Below are 17,168 nucleotides of genomic sequence, written 5' to 3'. Positions count from 1 at the left end.
TCCAAGTATGTGCATTTATCTCTCGTTGCAAGTGAAACGTGTCCTCACGGTGAGCAATTAGTGCCAGCAGCAGCTTTGTGTGGCGCTATGTAAAAACCAAGCATTTGGTTGTCAGAGAAAAATAGGAAAAAAGATGCAATAGTTACATGTTTTCGTCATCTCTCAACCATTTCTAACAGTTGCTTTTGAATTATTTTTGCTGGATTTATGCACTATTGAAGCGCTGATAGCTGCTCTTTGTCTGCTGGAAACTGTCGTAGAGAGAAGGTTTTGGAAGTGAATGGTCTTTGCCTTTTTGTATTCAATTTTTAGCAAGCAGAAAAGAAACGAGTTTTCAGGATGAAGTTGGAGATACAACCGGGTCATAGGGGAAAGGTCGACTAGCCAGAGTCTCGACCTGCGTTTATATCACCTTCAAAATCATCAGAAACACATCCTAAATATCAGAGTTCCTTGGGGTCTCTGACCCTGATCTTAAAGTACATCGAGCAGCGATGGCAAAAGTACTAAATCCTCGACATTTAACGCAACGTTACAGCTAGACTCAGTATAGAGCTGAGCTTTTAAAAGAGCTGTTGAAGTACATTTATGTTTATTAGAGTTTGTTGTGGTATCACGGGAGGTTCCTTGGTTTCTCCTGGATGTATATAAGTGGTATAGCTCCATTTTTGTGTCCATTTCAGCAGTGGCAAATGTTCTCTGGTGCTGAACTGGGCTTTGGTTATGCCAGAGAGTGGCACCAAGGACCTAGTTTTCCTGCAGGAAAACACAGATCGTGTGCTGTGACCATCACTGAGGTTTTGTCAGGATTTTTGAAGGAAATGAAGGTCAGAACTGATGCTGTCGCAGCCACGTGGTTACACATCGCTCCTTGTCTGGCAAAAACAGCCCTGCTAGTGTTAAGAATCATTTGGGGTTGGAGTTTGTTCCATTGCTGGGTGGAGATTTGTTTTTAACTTGGTGTGTAACAACAAGCTGCTGAGCTAAGGTTGGGCCTGCTGTGGTTAGCAGCTACTTTCTTTTGAATAATTTTGGTCTGGCAGGGTTGATTCTCTAGAGCTGGGCCTTCAGGGCAGGCTTAGGATTAAGGGTTTTGTAAACGTGAGTTTGTGTGATCAGGTTTGCGCTGGATGTAAAAGAAGTTGTCTGACTTATTTAAAGCTTGTCATCCCCTGCCACCTCTTTCTGTGTCAAACAAACCCCTTGGGCAGAGCTTGGTTTGATCTTGTGTTGAAGTTTTATGCTTCATTCTACATGAAACAGAGATGATTTTGTTCCTTTTACTAGTGCGTACTTAGGGGCAGCCTTACGGTGAGGCTTCCCTTGCAATGTCCCATTGACCTGTGTGTCAGTGGTTAATGTTGATCCAGGCAGAGGCCTGTGGGGAGACATTTCTTGCGTATTTATAGTTTCATGCTGCTTGTGGGAGGTGTATCTGAGATGGGTGAAAGTCAGTCAGACTTGCTGTTGAAGTTCAGCGTCACGTCAGGGTGAAGGTTGAGGTTTCACACCCAAAGGACCAAATGTGTTGTTAGGTTAAGTTTAGAGCCAGCACTCGCAGAAAACTTCCAGGCTTGTTTTAGACCTGAGCTTAGACTCAGAGTTGCCTGTTTATTATAATGTTTTTCTTATCCTCTTATCATCATTTCTGGCTGTTCTGACCTTTTCCAGCATTTTCAAGGAGCAGTGAGACGATAACAAATTATACAGAAAACACCCACACATGTGATCCTGGGGGGTAATACTTTTTAGCTTCATTTATTGAAAAAATGCGATTTGTGTGCTAGTACTCTGTCCTTCAAATAGGACTTGGATTTATAGCCAATTTGGACTAAATGTGCTAGAAACTCTTGTGTTTTCTGGCTAGATCCTAATACCAAGTGGGCCCTGCTTGTCCTGCTCCAAGATGAGCAGCGCAAACAACCTTCACAACATAAATACCATCAGTGATTAGGACAAAATGCAGCTTCTGGGAATGTTTGCATCTCTGTCCTTTTTAGAAGGCGAGAAATACCTGGGATGTGTATCTTACTACTTACTGCACTTACGTCAGGTAGGATACAAACATTAGTGTCATGAAGATAATTTGCTGAGTGTTCTCAAGGCATCTCAAGTGATGACAGCATAACCAACGATTGCCCAAGAGAGGCTGACATCATTTCACCTCATGGCCTTAGATAAGTTATTAAGTACCATTACTTAATCATGCTCTGATAAGAGCAAATAGCTCCTAAACATTTAATAAATGCAATGCCCATGCCTTCCCAGAACAAAATATTTTGCGCAGCAAGTAGATTTTTGTTTTTCAAAGAAAAAAGTCTCTGCCTAGTGCTGAGTGTGATTATTATTTTGTTTTCCCTCTTTTTTTATCTTTCCTGCTCTGGGTCTATCCAATGGACTATGTATTTTGAAGATCTTTTGTCTCTTTTCTCACACTCCCTCCATTTCTTGTTAGTATTTCTTTCTCCCTTATGTTCCTTTTAATATATATATATATAAGCAGTTAGAAGGCTGCTCACCTGTTGTAAAAATGAGGATATTTGCTGCGGTAGTACATCAGGAAATACACAAAATGCACGTATTATCATCCTACATGGACTCATGGGTAATGTCATCAAGGATTAGGTGGCAGCACAAAGCACAATGCTGCGCTGTGGTCTGGAAGAGAAGAAAAATACCCTGTTCATGGTGATTTTATTCTAAGACACTAAAGCAAACATTGCTAGTCCTGTGAGGAATTTACTGTAAGGGATTCCTATGGATTCAGACTTTTTTTTTTGAGATTGGTGCATCATCAGTGTGTTTTGGAGCAGGTCAGGGTTGCTTAGAAGATCCCCATCCATTTATTGTAATATTTTACAGTAATATTACATGAAAATTGAAATTCAAAATGTCAGATAACATAGACATACCTAACAGTTATTGATCTTCATCTGTGCTGAATCAAAAAAACAACCAATTCTTGCCTTTGGTTTTTGTTTGTTTGTTTTTTCCTGTAAGTGCAACCAATGTGATCTGATCTGTTTCCAAAATCTACAATATTTAAAAAACCTTACTGGACTTGTAAGACTGATTTACCGGTTTTATTTTTCCCATGTGGTAACCCCCTCCTTGCTCTTCCTTATCAGTGTCAAGTTGGCAGAGAAATTTCTGATCATAATGCTACAAATCGAATTAGAGACAGGGACAGATAAGCTTCTGAATGTCAGTCTGTGGGACTAGGACTGTTGCTACTGTTAATTCTTAGTGCTTCTGCTTTCTTTTTCTTCTAATGTTAATAGGTAAAGGTACACAGATGCACATGGGCAGTGTGAATTAGTGAGCTTTGTCCGTGGGGTGCAGGCTGAAGTTCTTTGATGAAAAAACTTAATATTTCCATGAGGAAATGAGAATACCTGGGGAGATGATTCCAGCCTCTCCCTCTAGATGACAGCAGAACACCAGCCTCGCTGTAAGGGATTGTAGCCTGAATGGATTTAAAAATAGTGTAGTTATTCGTTATCCTGCTTGGTTACTTCTTAAAGAGGCTGGAATTGCTGTTGTAATATATTGCCCTGCTTCAGAACAAACTCTGCATTCTTTGGACAGCTGATAAAAAGAAAAAGCACCAGGAGTTTGAACATGTTCTTTTATGAATATGTTCTTGCAAACATGAAACATGTTCGCACCTGTAATAAATATTTCTGTATTTCACAGGTAAAGTGCGAATTGGATTCTTCCAGACAAGCAAGATCCTGAACCCTCAGAGGCATCCTTGTTCCGAACACCACATGAAGGTGTTTTTCCGGAGGTGTCTGCAGAAGAGCCCGTCTGTGCCAGTGCAGCCAGTGCAGATGGATGAGCACGGTGCTTTGATTTTTGTGTCTTCCCAGACAAGGCTGATAAAGCCTCTGATACAACGTAAGCTCCATGCCTTGGGCTGCATCGTCTCCCAGCCGGCCTGTTCAATTCATCTCAAGCCTGTGGCCAGGGACAGCTCCATTCTGCCACCCAGGATGGGGCTCTTGGTGGCTGCTTTTCTACATAACATTTGTTGTACCAAAGACAAGGCGATCCCTCTCTGTTCCCTCACAGCCAGCAACACTTTTGCCTGTGTGCACTTTGGCCCTTGGAGAAGTGCTTTTTGTCCTGTTTGGAGGCCTTTTCAAGTATCACCTTTTCCCAGAGTGTTTCTGCATCCTGAGAGACTCCATGTGACTCAGTGACTGATTTTCAAATGCAGAGAAGCAGGCATCTCTGCCATGACACCCGGGGAATGCACCCACGTGCACCACTGGCTATTTTGTGCTTCCTTTGCTTGAACTTGGTCCTGTAGAAAGAAGAAAAGCATTGAGAGGTGAATGGAGAAGGTTCTTGGAAATGCTGATAATTTCTTCTCAGGAAGACAAGAAAGATGTTGCACATGCTCTTTAAAAAGCATGCTTAAATGCTGTCTGCACATCCCCGAGTCATCTTCCCCTCGCAGAGAAACAGGACAAGATGAGCAGTTGAACCGTAAGTGGATTACTAGTTATATTATTTTTTTAATGAGTTGGCTTTTGTTAGCTTTTAAAATTGTTTCTGAGGTGTGTGGGTATCCCAGTCACGCTGCCAATGGTTTATGTCTTTGGAGCTGGAGGTAGAAACAGGATTTGCTCTTGGGTGCAAGCAGGATGATGGGGAGGAGCAACCAGACCGAGCAGAGCTGAGTAGGTTTCTAAGGTGGCTTTACATGTGGGTCGGGAAGTTCCCCGTTAGCTCCCTGTTGCTCTCCTCACCATGCCAGTCCCAAGGAGCACCATGGTTTTATACCTGAACACTTTGAAAATATTGTGAGTTACTCAAATGGAAGTTGCCCTTGTGTATAGTTGTAATTTTACCTGTTCTTGGGCTGTAGCAGCTGTTTACAAGACATACAAATTCTGGGTGGGAGGAGTTTTTAATCTAAGATGGGATTTTTGTAGCACGGCAGAATAAAACCATTAGTTTTTATAACGTGGAAAGTATTTGAGTGTGTCTGTAGAATGTATTTGAGCAAGAGTGGTTGTAGTTTAGCACAATTAACTAACAGGAAAAGGTAAAGTAAGAGAAGCATTCATTCAAATAGAGAAAAAAAGACAATAGAGTAAAGTTGGTCGTTACTAAAATAAACTCCGGTGAAAATAGTTGGGGGGGGGGTGGAGGGAGGGGAAGAACTTCTGCACCTGAAGCACTGATATTTACCATAGGTGTTGCTAAATAAAAATCCTGCGTTTTGAACCCTGCTGCTAAATCTCTTGTATCCGGTTTGTGAAATGGTAAGAGTGTGATGGGTCAAAAGTGGCACTGCTGGGGTGGTTCATCAGCCCAGATGAAACTGGGCTGTTGAGGGTTATTTTAAGTTGGAGCAAGTGGGACTTGTGTATTTGTTTGGCTCCCAGGAAGGACACTTTTAAAGAATGGGAGGCTCTGGGCATTGCCTTGGCTGGAGGGCAGTGAAGACCTGTGAGAAGTCAGGAGAGGCTGGAGTGAGAATTGCCTGAAGAAGTCAATGGGAAGTCTCTCAGTGGGGAGTTGGGAGATTGAGGCTGATCTGCGGTTGTGCTTCTGGTGGTGTCGGGTTCTGACATTGACCCTCAGGGAAGCCAAGTTCTGTTACTGGCAGATCTCCTGAGCTTTGTGGCTTTCTACTTAGGTGTTGCAGTGACGATGAGTTGGAATGTTGTAAAGGGCACGCACTTAGACATATCCTCTCAAAATCTCAGTTTTAAATGGTGTCTTGTTGGTTTGGACTCGCTCATAGTTAAGCTGGAATAATCTTTATTTTCTATTGCATTATCTCTTTTTTGTCCTCTGCCTCTAGAGCTAATCTTCAAGACTATGTAAATGGCTATTCTCAAATCTCTTACTTTGCTCCACGTTGTTTCTGTTTCTGGTAATACCAAAGGACCCCAGTCAAGGTCTCCTAGAGCTATGTTGAACAAACACAAGGGAGTATATGATCCCTGCCCCAGTTTGGAATAATGTGAGTCAAAGGCTGAAGGTTCCTGCTCACTTCAAATGAAGGTAAATTATCATCTGTGCCTGTTCACTAAGCCTTCCAGAAAATGCAGGAAAAAAGGCCAGAAATAAATATGAAAAACAAAGTCCAAACAAAGAAAGGTCTGAACTACCAGGATGTGAAAAGAAAAGAGATTTTCAAAGTGAAAGGTGATGCCATCCCAGCTTTTTCATTTGCAGTTCGCCTCTATTGTGAGTTCTGAGTCATGAGGCTCAGTCAGGCTCTGGCAGGAATTTGCGATGAGCATCTCTCCGATGACGTTCCCAGCACTGGTGTAGGGAAAGGACAAACTTCCAGGAAAAAGCTGCAAACCTGTAGTGCTGAGGATCGCACAGACCACCTTGTGCGTATACAAAGTGAAATCTCTTGTGACATCAGACAACATAAATTTACCATCATAAAAACATTACTATATGCAGAAAGTTTGTTCCAAAACAACAAAATGTTTGCGTTAATTTATTGGGCTAAATGTTGTAGATGGTAAAGACAACACAAAGATCTAGGTTGTTAAAAAAGAACCAGAATTAAAATCTGTAGGATTTATTTCCATTAACACTGGAAGCATCAAAAAATTGGACAGAACAGAGACTCTTTTACACTGTGCAGTATCTCTCATTCTCTGAGATCTGAGATTTCATATGTTGTATCTGTACAGCAGGATACAGCAGCAGAAACACCCCAGCTAATGGAACATAAACCTATGGGTCTGTGAATAGGAAATATTTGGGACAAACACCACCCCTTACAAAAACATCTAATTGAATTTTAATGGCAAGCTCAAAGCTGCTGAAGGACTGAGATTCTCAGCATCTCTTATTATTTTATAGCATGAATTAGCACCCCAAAGTGCATCTGAAAAAAGGTCTGCATGACTGCTGCTGGTGGATGGGGTTTCAGTTTTTCAAGTCTCAGCAACATACGCATTAAATGGTTTCATTACTTGGCTCTTTGCCTCTGTATGAGGTAAATCAGCAGCCTGCTAAATCTGGAGATGGGACTGAGCAGTCATCTCTGCTTAAAACGAAACGCAAAGCAAATGCTGGTGTGGGTTCCTGTGAACTGCAAATTCCTCACTGCCTGTAATTGGTGGTGTGGTAACATTTGGGAGCCTCAGTCGTGGAAAATATTACACAAAGTCAGAACAAAACAACGATCCCCGCCCTAAGGATCCTGCGCTGTCCTTTTTTTACAATTAATCTTCATGTTTCTTTTTCCTGATCTGAAGTTGTGCTGAGCAGTTGCAATCACCGGAGCTATTTACTGGAGTTAGATGAGCACAGCACCTCACCATTGAGTCCAAGGAGACCTTTCTCTCACTCTTGCTGTTAATATGCCCTTTTTGGATATTACCTTTATATATAAAGACATAAGAAGAAATTGAAAACCCAGCTTCACTGATGTGAATTAAAGCAGAGTCTGTCTTGTTTAGCTGGATGCATCGTGGGTAGTGGCTCTCGGCGGCCATATCCATGAGAGGTATATTTGTAATTATAAAAACAACTTCTCAAGGTTAGTGTCCAGGTTTGCTGCTGCTTAGCACATGAAGAAGAGTCCAAAGGCTTTGTTTTTCTGTTTGGCTACTTTCATTATTATTATTATTATTTTCCCCCCTTACAAACGTAAGGGCTATGAAGTCTGATGTTTCTTTGTTTTGCTGATGGACATTCTGAGAGTCTCAGGAAAACACCCCAATTTGACAAAGACAGTGAGCTTGGAATGTGTAGAACAATCCCTTAGAGCTAATTAGTAGTTTGTAGTTTTAACGGATAATCGAACGCCGGGTTCTTATAAGAGACTAAGTGTGTACCATATTGCTCACTCTGGGGCTTTTTACGTGCCTTACACAGACATACAGACAAAATGATCGTGGAAATGAGAAAGAGTCCGCTTGCTGCAGACAGAGCAGCAAAGACAAACTTGTAGCTGGGTTTTGTTTTAAATCTGGTGCACGAAGAACCTGGAATTCCCTGACTTGCGGTCTGGCTGGACCCTGCCTTGTTCGAAGCAGTCACACAAATGTGGTAAGTGGTGTATGGTAATAGATTATACAGAGTGTGCTGCCTTGCTGTGGAATATATATTGTCCAGGACAAACTGTCTGTCCTCCTTGTCTTGGGCATAAAGCATCAGCTTGTAGGTGTGAACAACGGAATTTGGGGCGCACCAGCGTATCTGTGCAGAGCTGTCTGTAACTTCAGCCACCTCCCTGAGCCTCGGTGGGTCTGGAATCTCATCTTCCCTCGACAGGCCAGGACACAGACATCGGGATATGCTCTGAAGTTCACTGCATGGCTTCTGGAGGTGTCTGCAGGGGTTGTAGTCGCAGGAGGTGTACACCAGTTGTACTGGGGTTTGTGTCGAGTGTTCATCATAATCGTAGTCATCTATGTAGTGTATCAGTGACCTGGTGTGTGCACTGCTTCTTGTGGAGTTCAGCTGGGGGGGGCTCGTTTGGCTCGTTTGTGTCGTACCTTCCCCAGCACGGGTGGCAAAGGCGCGGATATAATGGTCAGTGGCATCAGGCTTTTCTGTTGCTCTTGTAGGATAATGGCTAGTGGGCTGGGTGAATGGGCCTTCCTGGGGAAGCGGCTCATCGGTTGTTCTGAGCTCTCCCTTTACCTGATCTGTTTCAGTTTGACTCGTGGAGCCGTAATCTGAGGGGCGACTATAGAGCTCTTGGAGAAAATAATCTGAGGAGTGACTGTAGAGCTCTCCGAGCAAACCTGGGGAGGTGGTTACGGACATGAACGAAGGAGGATGGCTCGTGAATTCGGAAACCACCTCCTCGTGGGAGGAACTGTGGGCCTTTGTGAGCATCATCTCAGTTGGGTTGGCTCCTGTTGTGCTCATTACATCCACCTGAATTAGGGAGCTGCTGTAAGTGTCGTTGGTTAGTGGAGCAGAGTCTGTTGTTAATACAGCAGTGGCATCGTAACTGCTGAGGCTAAAAGCATCACGTTCAGGAGAGGCTGTGGTTGAATCTGGCAGCGTGATGTTTCTCTCAGACTGGCATTTGTCATAGAGCTCTTGCAGTGAAACAGGCATTGAAGGTCTGTCCGAATCCTCCCGGGATGTGTGGCAAAAAGTCTCTGAAGCCCTGCAGAGGGGACAAGTTAGAATAGGCAAAATCCACAAGAACATTACAATTTCCTGTAAGGTTGCTTGCATTGGAATTGGCAACCTGCTGTCCACAAAGCATCTTTAATATAAAGAAGACACGAAATCTAGACCTTGGAACTGACCGGCTTTTTCATTTTATGAGGTTCAGGAATACATCCTCTGGTGTAAGGACTGTAAACCTCAGCAAATATCGGGGTTCAAGGCTGTCATAAAGGGTCAGACTGTAATGTCACACTAGGAGAGGATCTCATGCAGGGAGATGTAACAGGGTCCAGGATCTTTAAGCCAGCTGGTGTAGCAGCTGGAGCTGTGATGACACAGGATGTACTTGTAAATGACTAAGCTCCAGCTTCTTTACTCAGACATTGGATGTTTTTGTAAACAATGCAACTAAGTCCATCCTGATGAGAAACAACCTAATTTTAACAATCTACTTCCCTGCTCTCTCTAAGAATGACCAATCTTAGTGGCCTTTCAAAAGGAGGAGAGATCATAAATATGCAAAGCACTTCTTTTAACTACCGCTCATTGTAATTCATCTGTAAAACTGCAGGAGAGCATGGCAACAATAGGTGACAAACAGGGCTATTTGCAAGGGGTTTGACTGCCTGTGCTGATCTGGGCTTTGGGAATGCAAGGACAAAGAGGAAATAATTTGCTAAGTATCCAGCAAAGTCTTCCAGTTCCTGCTGTCAGTGGTGGCCTGTTAAGACCACCAAGCCAGCTCATTTTTTTTATCTGCAGCTGATAGATATGAATCGAAATTGAAAAAAATAAGCTATCCACACTTTATACTGTTCTGCACATGCCAATCACATTTGTCCGCATTCAAGTATAATTCAGCCACACTTTATCCCTGAAGTGGACTCTGTTTTGCATTTCTACCTCTTATGGAAGGGAAGAGCATGCAAGGAATGTGAATAACTTCGATTACAGTGAAAGAATGGTCCCTAAATAACTTAAACATTTAAGTCGTGCCTGAAGAGCGTTACTTTATCTCCTTAAACTCACTTACTTTTGCAGCACAACTTTCTTGGGCTTGGAGAGCAGCCAGGAGAGCTGGCAGTTGCATAGCAGACGATTTCCGTACAAGTTGATGGTGATGCTGTCCGATGAATTGATATTCCAAGGATTAAAGGAGCTCAGGTTACAGCTACAAGAAAACAAATGCAATAATTAGTAAATGCTAAGCTACTTTCTGAGGGCTGGAACGTGCTTAGTATCCCAGCCCGTGTAAGACACAAAGCAGTATTCCCAGTTCCCTTGGAAGCAGCCAGTTATCAATATTCTGAACGTCAAAGTCCAGACTAACATTAATACACTTTTCTTCTGTGAAAAGTGATCTCATCTGTGCCTTCATGCATTCAGCTACACTTCTCTTTTATACTGCACCCTTTTTCTAGCTTCTTTCTCCGTGTGCTTGTCATGGCATGACTTTCTCTATGCCAGTCATCCTCCTCATGTTAATTGCCCCTCTCATGACATATTTTCTCACCTGCTCAAGTCAAATGACTCATATAGGAAGACCTTCCTTGCCTTTATTAACCTGTCCTAGCTGCAGAAAGAGCCTGAAAATGGGGCTGGAGTGCTCAGAAAATGCTCTTTTTTTCTATGGCTTTAACCGCTACAGCTTTGTCTTTTCAGTTTGGTTCATGGTTTTTAGCACTTTGAACTGTTATCCCTGCAGGTATTGTAAAATGCTGTGTAAACTCAGTGAGGCAATCTAATAAGGGGTGGAATACTTTTTATTGTATTGCTTAAATGGTTTTATTTCCCTGAAACTGGTTCCTAGAGCACAGCCGGTACTCTAGTATTTGTTTTTTGATATGTTTGTAATCTGGGCCTATATTATAGAAATAGTTTAAGGTGTTATCCAAATATTTTTCTTTATGCTAATTCTTCTGTGTGCAGTTGACCTACTCTTATTTAGGTAAATCACTTTCAGACTTTTGTTTTGTTTCCCTTAGTATTTCAACAGGTGTGTGACATACTAACTGAATCACACTGAGGTGTCACCTCTAGAATAAGGGCTTTTACTAATGCTGAATAATGACCTATGTTAATTTCTCACACCCAAAGTGGGAGAGGATTTTTGACTGACACCTTTTTGAGCTATATCAGTTTTTCTGCTGTATTAGATCTACACCACAGGCTTTAGGTGGCATATCTGAGTGTAAGACAGCATGCATGCCCATGTTTCCTTCCTAAACATTTGATAACAAGCAAACTTTGCATAAAAATAAGCTCCTACTTTGCATTTAAAAATTAGCTCCCAGGCAGCTGTGTGGCAAAGGCAACATTATGTGTGGAAGAAGAAATAAAACCCACTGACTTCTCAAAGGAGAGATGGCTCAGGTGAGGAGCACTGACAAACATCTCGGTCCCCACAAAACCCAGCGAGCGGGAGTCTCGACAGTTCAGCTCTCGGAGATCAGGCGTGGACTTGAAGAAGTCAGCATTGAGGCTTCTTAATTGTGGCATCCTTGTCAGGTGAAGCGATCTGAGGTTGGGCAAATCTCTGATCCACTCTGGTTGGACTGAAGCAGAAAAAAAAGATTGATGCTTGTTGCCTAAACAGAGCATTCCTGTGGATTGCTACCTAGAACAAAGTTTTTAATTCATAGAGATGTAAAGTATCTCTGGTCTTGTGCAGCTGTTCTCTTTGGGAAAAGATTTGAACAAAAATCAATATACCGGTGTATAAACACCCATACAATCACATTTTTTTAATATCACCTGCAGGCCTGGTCATGCTGTTGCAGGGCAGAGGAAAAGAAGATAGCAAAGCTGATCAGAGATAAGGAACAGCTTTACTGTTAGGTGAGATTAAATGAATGAGGATTTCTCTGCTCAGGGAACTGCTGGGGGGATTAGAGAGGTCTACAAAGTCCCGAATGGTGTGAGAAAGGCAAATCACTTGTTTTTTTTTTCTCCTGGCACAGGAAAAAGAGAGGAGAGGCATGAAACTGAAAGAATAGGTATTATACAAAAGCGCCTTTCTATCCCATGACTGAATTGTATAACTCATCACCACAAGAGGGATGAGGCAAATTCATGGGGGGAATTTGCTGGTGCATCTGTTGAATCGGAGTTGAAGTGAAACATCAAGCTGAGGGAGTCACTGAGCTGGTGGTTACTGGAGCTGGGGCACGTACACATGGGAAAAAAAATCCCTCTGTGCTTCTCTTTCTTCCTTTCTTCTCTTGGTGAGAAGTGCCATGTTGAGTGCTTAAGGGAGGAGGACACTGTCCCAGGGGAATCTCCGCCCTGACCCCACTGTGGTTCTTGTGTCGGTGTTAACAACTGAAACCTCACAGCAACCCCGTTGTATGAATAGAACTGGTACGAAATGAGGCAAAAATACACATAAGGTGACATAGATGGGGCAGGAAGAGTTGTGGCATGGCTGAGAGCCTGTGGGGACGGGACAGGGACAGGTCGTGGCTGGGCAAGGCGGCCAACATCTCTCTGCCTCGGCACCTCAGTTGTATGCTAAGGCTGGCAGGAAAGGCAGACAAAAGAAAAAATCATGCTGAAAATTGCTCAGGGCATGGGCTGTCTCGCTGTGCGGAAGTGTTTGGCCAGTTGTGGTCGACACAAAAAGCCTCTCTCTGTGCTGCTTCAATACAGCAGTGTAAAGCTGAGGGTGACTGGGGGGGTAAACAAAGAAAGATTTCAGCAGCATGTCTGCAAAGTGAAATGAGTTTCCTCCTGCGTGTCCCAGAGCTAATCCCAGGGCTGACAGCGGGATGACTGTCGGTAGCAGACAGTGGAATTACGGTGGAGCTGGGGGACTGCAGTGGGACATATTTGGTGGTGTCCTTTCTCTGCTCTTCCTTCGGGAGGCTGGTCTGTCTGAGGGTTTTCCCCATGACCAGCTGTTTGCAGCTTTGGGTGTGGGGTGTTCCCCCTCCACCCAGCCAGGTCCCAGCCAGGCTTCTGCTCCCCCAGCCCGACCAAGCCCTGTGTTTACAGCGGGAAATCCAGAAACTTACTTTTCTCAAGAAAGGTCCCGCTCAGATCAAGCATGCTGATAGTGTTTCCAGGCGTGTTTGTGGCCTCGCTGGGAGATGCACTGATGGCAAAAGCAGACTCCCTGATTCCTCTGCTGTTGTCCTGCCCCAGCAGCGTTGCCGAGAGGTTCAGGAACTGTAGCTGAGGGTAACAGGAAAAAGCCAGTGGCTGGATTTCCATCAGTGGATTTCCAGCCAGGGACAACCACCTCAAGTTAGGCAGGGCAGAGCTGTGGCATGATGGCACAGACGACAGCTTGTTAAAGCTTAAGTCCAGAGAGTGGAGACTGCCGAGGGCTTCAGATCGCCATCTAACTGACCAGAGATGGTTCTGCCGCAGTGAGAGGACGCGCAGCCGTGGGAGATTTGCTATCTCCGTGCCGTTCACCTCTTGTAAGAGGTTGTTGCTGAGATCCAAGGTCTCCAAGGCCTCGGGAAGGCAGGTGGGGAACGCCGTCAGGCTGCTGTTGGTCAGCTGCAGGGTCACCCAGGTCCTGTTCTTCCGATCCTCGCAGGACATGCTGGTGAGATTAACGTTCTCCCAAGAGTCTTCCTGAGCCAGCTGGAAAAAGGTGGTGACGTCCCTGGATGCTGCAGGCTCTGCTCTGCTCACTGGCTGCGAAGCCGTGTTCCCCATCAGCAGAGAGAGGATGACCAAGCGTGAAAACATCCTTCTCCTGAGTAGCTTGCAATTAACTTGCAAGATCTGTTTTTGTTTCAGGGAGGGGAAAGCAAAACACCAGCATTAAGAACTAAATTAAAATCCTTCCAGGTACCTACAAGCTATTGAAAAGCGAAACATTAGTAAGTCCTTTCCTATTGCATCCAGACAGCGGAAGTGATAATTAATGTCTCTTCTGTAATTAAGCCTAAGTAAACATTAGCCCTTGGGGACAGGAGTATCATGCGATCTTAGTCTGAGCATACCTACAATTTTTCGTGCAGAAAGCAAACAATTTGTATCAGAATTTTTATCGTGTGTCTGGTTCCCGCACCAGTACCAGTGGCACCAGTCTGGCACCCCAAAGACCAGCAGCAAAGGTGGGTTCCCTGCTTGGCTGCCTCTGTGCAGTACAGGGGTACGAGGGAGTGCCAGTGCTACTCCAGTATAAAAATACCAGTTCCTCCCGCACAGGACAAGCTGGTGAGCTGCGCTTTTGAGATTCACCTCTTCCTCCGCTCCTCACTGACTGGCAATGCCCTGGAGCCTGTCTGCCAGGCTGGGGACCTGCCACAGGTGAGTGCCACAAGCACGGTATGCACTCTTGGGGGAAGGATGTGCTGAAAATGCAGCTCCTGAACCACATTTCAGTGAAAACAGTCAGAAATGGAGAGAGTGAAAGCGGTCAGAAACTCAGAGCGTGCTCCTGGATCAGTGTCTCAAGGCCTGTTATTCAGTGTTACAGCTCCCTCTGCGCTTCTTCCCTGTCCCACCTCAGTTTTGTCTTTGTCATTAAAACAAAAAAAATATGTCCTAAATGACTTGTTTGAGGCTGTGCAGGTTTTTGGTGTGAGAGGAAGCATTTAAGCACAGCCCCAAACTAGTGCTTTTCTTACTGAGCTGTCTTTTGGGCTACCAGACATCATGATGATCATTCCTCCTCCAAAAATATATTACAGTGTAGTGAGGTGACTGAAGCCCCAGCTAATATGAAATATCTCAGACTTATTCCAAACCTTAGGGCCACTCGCTGTTCCCCGAATGGTGCCAGGTCTTGCCCAGACCATCAGCTCTTGCTGTCATCCCAGGTTTTAAATATAAACCAGCAAAATGGTATAATTTGGTTGCCCATGTCCTTTTTGTCATCTGGAGGTGGGCAAAAGCCAAGCAGCCTCAGGGCTTCCTGGTCTCCGGAGCTGCTGGATTCCCAGCACATGGCATGGAGAAGGTGGGAGGAATTGGACCGCTGGATCCCCATCTTAGATTTAATCTTAGTCCCTGGCTCTAAACTGCACCCGCTTGCACATACCTGTCCAGGAGCCCCGATGCCTCGTGCCTCTGCTCTGCGTGGCTCCGCTTGCCTGGCCTTGATTTTATACACTTGGGTGACTCAGCCCAGAGCGTGAAATGCCTCTTCTCTGTTCCCAGCTTTCCCTGCTGCCGGCTCTGCCCACCAGCGCAGGCGAGAGGTTTGTTCCAGGCTCGCTCCCCCGCATCCAGCTTTCCCTGCCCGGCGAGGGGGTGGCTCCCGGCAGCTTTCCCGGCTCCCTTGGCCCTTGCAGGAGGTGGGTGGGAGGGCTCTGGTTTCCCAACACTCATACAGGGCTGCTCTGTCTTTGTTTAAGCGGAAGGGGGCTAAAGGGAAAAGACTGGCTTCTGGAGTCCCAGCTCTCACATCTTGCGCTGACAGGGGGGAAGGGAGAGGAATTATTGTGTTTCTTTGCTGACAGGTCAGGATGATGTGAAGTCAAGGCTCTCTCTGCCTGACATGGGCTTGTGTTGCTCTGTAGGTGCCAGTAAAACGCTTCAAGTGTTTTTATTTCTCTGTAACACCCTTGCACTTGGGAATAAGTCCTAGAAATATTCACGCGGGACAAATGACTTTTCTAAGGAGGCCCTTGGGAAATGTGGAAAGCGAAGCTCTCACCTGCCGCCCTTCAGAGATGAATTCTTTCAGCCGATGGAGGGGGCACCTCGCGCCACACGTGATGTGTTTGGGAAGCCTCTCCAGTCCCGCTGTGCGTGGGTTGTGTTCTCTGTTCTGCATCTGCTGTTGGGAGAGTTCCCATTCAGCTCCTCGCATCCTTTGCTGGATAAATAAGACTAATGTAAAACATCTCCTGCCAAGGGACCTGCCCTGAGCTGGGTTTCTCAGCATTCCCACAATTGAAATAATTATTAGGCTGCTCAAGGGCTAAGAATAAAGCCAGGAACTGGAAAGGGATAAATTGGTGAAGTTTGTTCCAAAGTAAAAAAGTGTGTTTTTTTCAGTTGCTACTGTAAGACAATTAATGATTAACATTTCCAGGGAGAACAGTAGTCAAGTGCTTTTCATTTGTCAGGACAACAAAACACATCCATGACACAAAGGCAACACAGACCTGGATGCTTTGGTGCTAAAGTGCAGATTAAGGTCTCGCTTTCCCAAAAACCTTGAGTCTGCATGTACGCAGACCTTATCTATTGAGGAGACCTTATCTATTGACCGTGTCATTCATTATCTGTGTGGGGAGAGAGCCTTGAAAAACACCAGAACATCCACAGAACAAGATACGTGGTTTTAGCAGGACTCCCTGGAGCCATTGCGGTTCCCTTGGATGGAACGTGTTGTTCCCCTGTGGAATGGCTCTAAGGCAAGACAAATAGTTTCCTAAATGAGGGGCTAATCCCCCAGATGAGCCCTGATGGAGCAGCTCCCAGGCCTGAGCTTAGGGCAACGTGTGGGCCAAGCACGTCCGCACCCACAGGTACCTTGGGAGAGCTGCACTCTGGTAGGTTCAAGGGGCAGATTGGAGCAGGTTAAAAACATCTGAAGAATTTGGTATAACAGGAGGAGAGTTCAGCTCCAGCCAGGCCAGTGGAAACCCTGTTTTCCCTCTCTGGCTTTGCAGACCTGCTGGCTGCAAAGCTTCTCTTTGAGAAGCCGGGGAGCAGAGGGGTGGCCTTGCTTTACCTTGGGATATTAAGTACCTGTGTTGTGTTTGCTGCTGTTTGCTCACTATTTGCAGACAGTGACTTTTCATTGGTTATTTTATTGCTTTTAATCTCTCAAAAATACTACTCTGGGAAACCTGGAGAGCCAACTTCTGCCTGTGTTCAACCTGACTTCATTTTGGGGGCTTGAGACGAGCAGCCTTGTAAGACTGGAAAAGCGAGTGGGAGACTCATTTCACTGGCAGGTGGAGTCTTTGCCCAGAGGCGCTTGATTTTAGAGCGATAGGCAGAAAGAACCTCTTGCAAGAAGCACAAGCACCCTTGGAAAATGAGCTTTCGTTTTCATTATTTTCCACCTTCCTTTCTGCTTTTTGGATGCCCATTTTTTTGAGGCAGGTATTGTTATTTTTCCAGCTCTTTTC

At 44.8% G+C, this 17,168-nt stretch overlaps 1 protein-coding gene across 1 annotated transcript; it reads right to left on the bottom strand.

Moving 5' to 3' along the window:
• Positions 1-6,442: 6,442 nt before the first annotated feature.
• On the bottom strand, positions 6,443-15,492 carry LRRN4 (leucine rich repeat neuronal 4). Its single transcript, XM_065059881.1, has 5 exons — positions 15,122-15,492; positions 13,134-13,857; positions 11,471-11,675; positions 10,154-10,291; positions 6,443-9,115 (listed from the first exon to the last, which is right to left on the bottom strand). Exons 2-5 carry the CDS (start codon positions 13,819-13,821, stop codon positions 7,759-7,761), a joined length of 2,388 nt encoding a protein of 795 aa, XP_064915953.1. The 5' UTR covers positions 13,822-13,857; positions 15,122-15,492; the 3' UTR covers positions 6,443-7,758.
• Between the last annotated feature and the right edge of the window lie 1,676 nt (positions 15,493-17,168).

Source organism: Columba livia, chromosome 3 (genome assembly GCF_036013475.1).
Source record: "Columba livia isolate bColLiv1 breed racing homer chromosome 3, bColLiv1.pat.W.v2, whole genome shotgun sequence".
Lineage (NCBI taxonomy): Eukaryota > Metazoa > Chordata > Aves > Columbiformes > Columbidae > Columba > Columba livia.
Note: the sequence above shows the minus strand (reverse complement) of the source record. Positions and strands in the feature narration are given on the sequence as shown.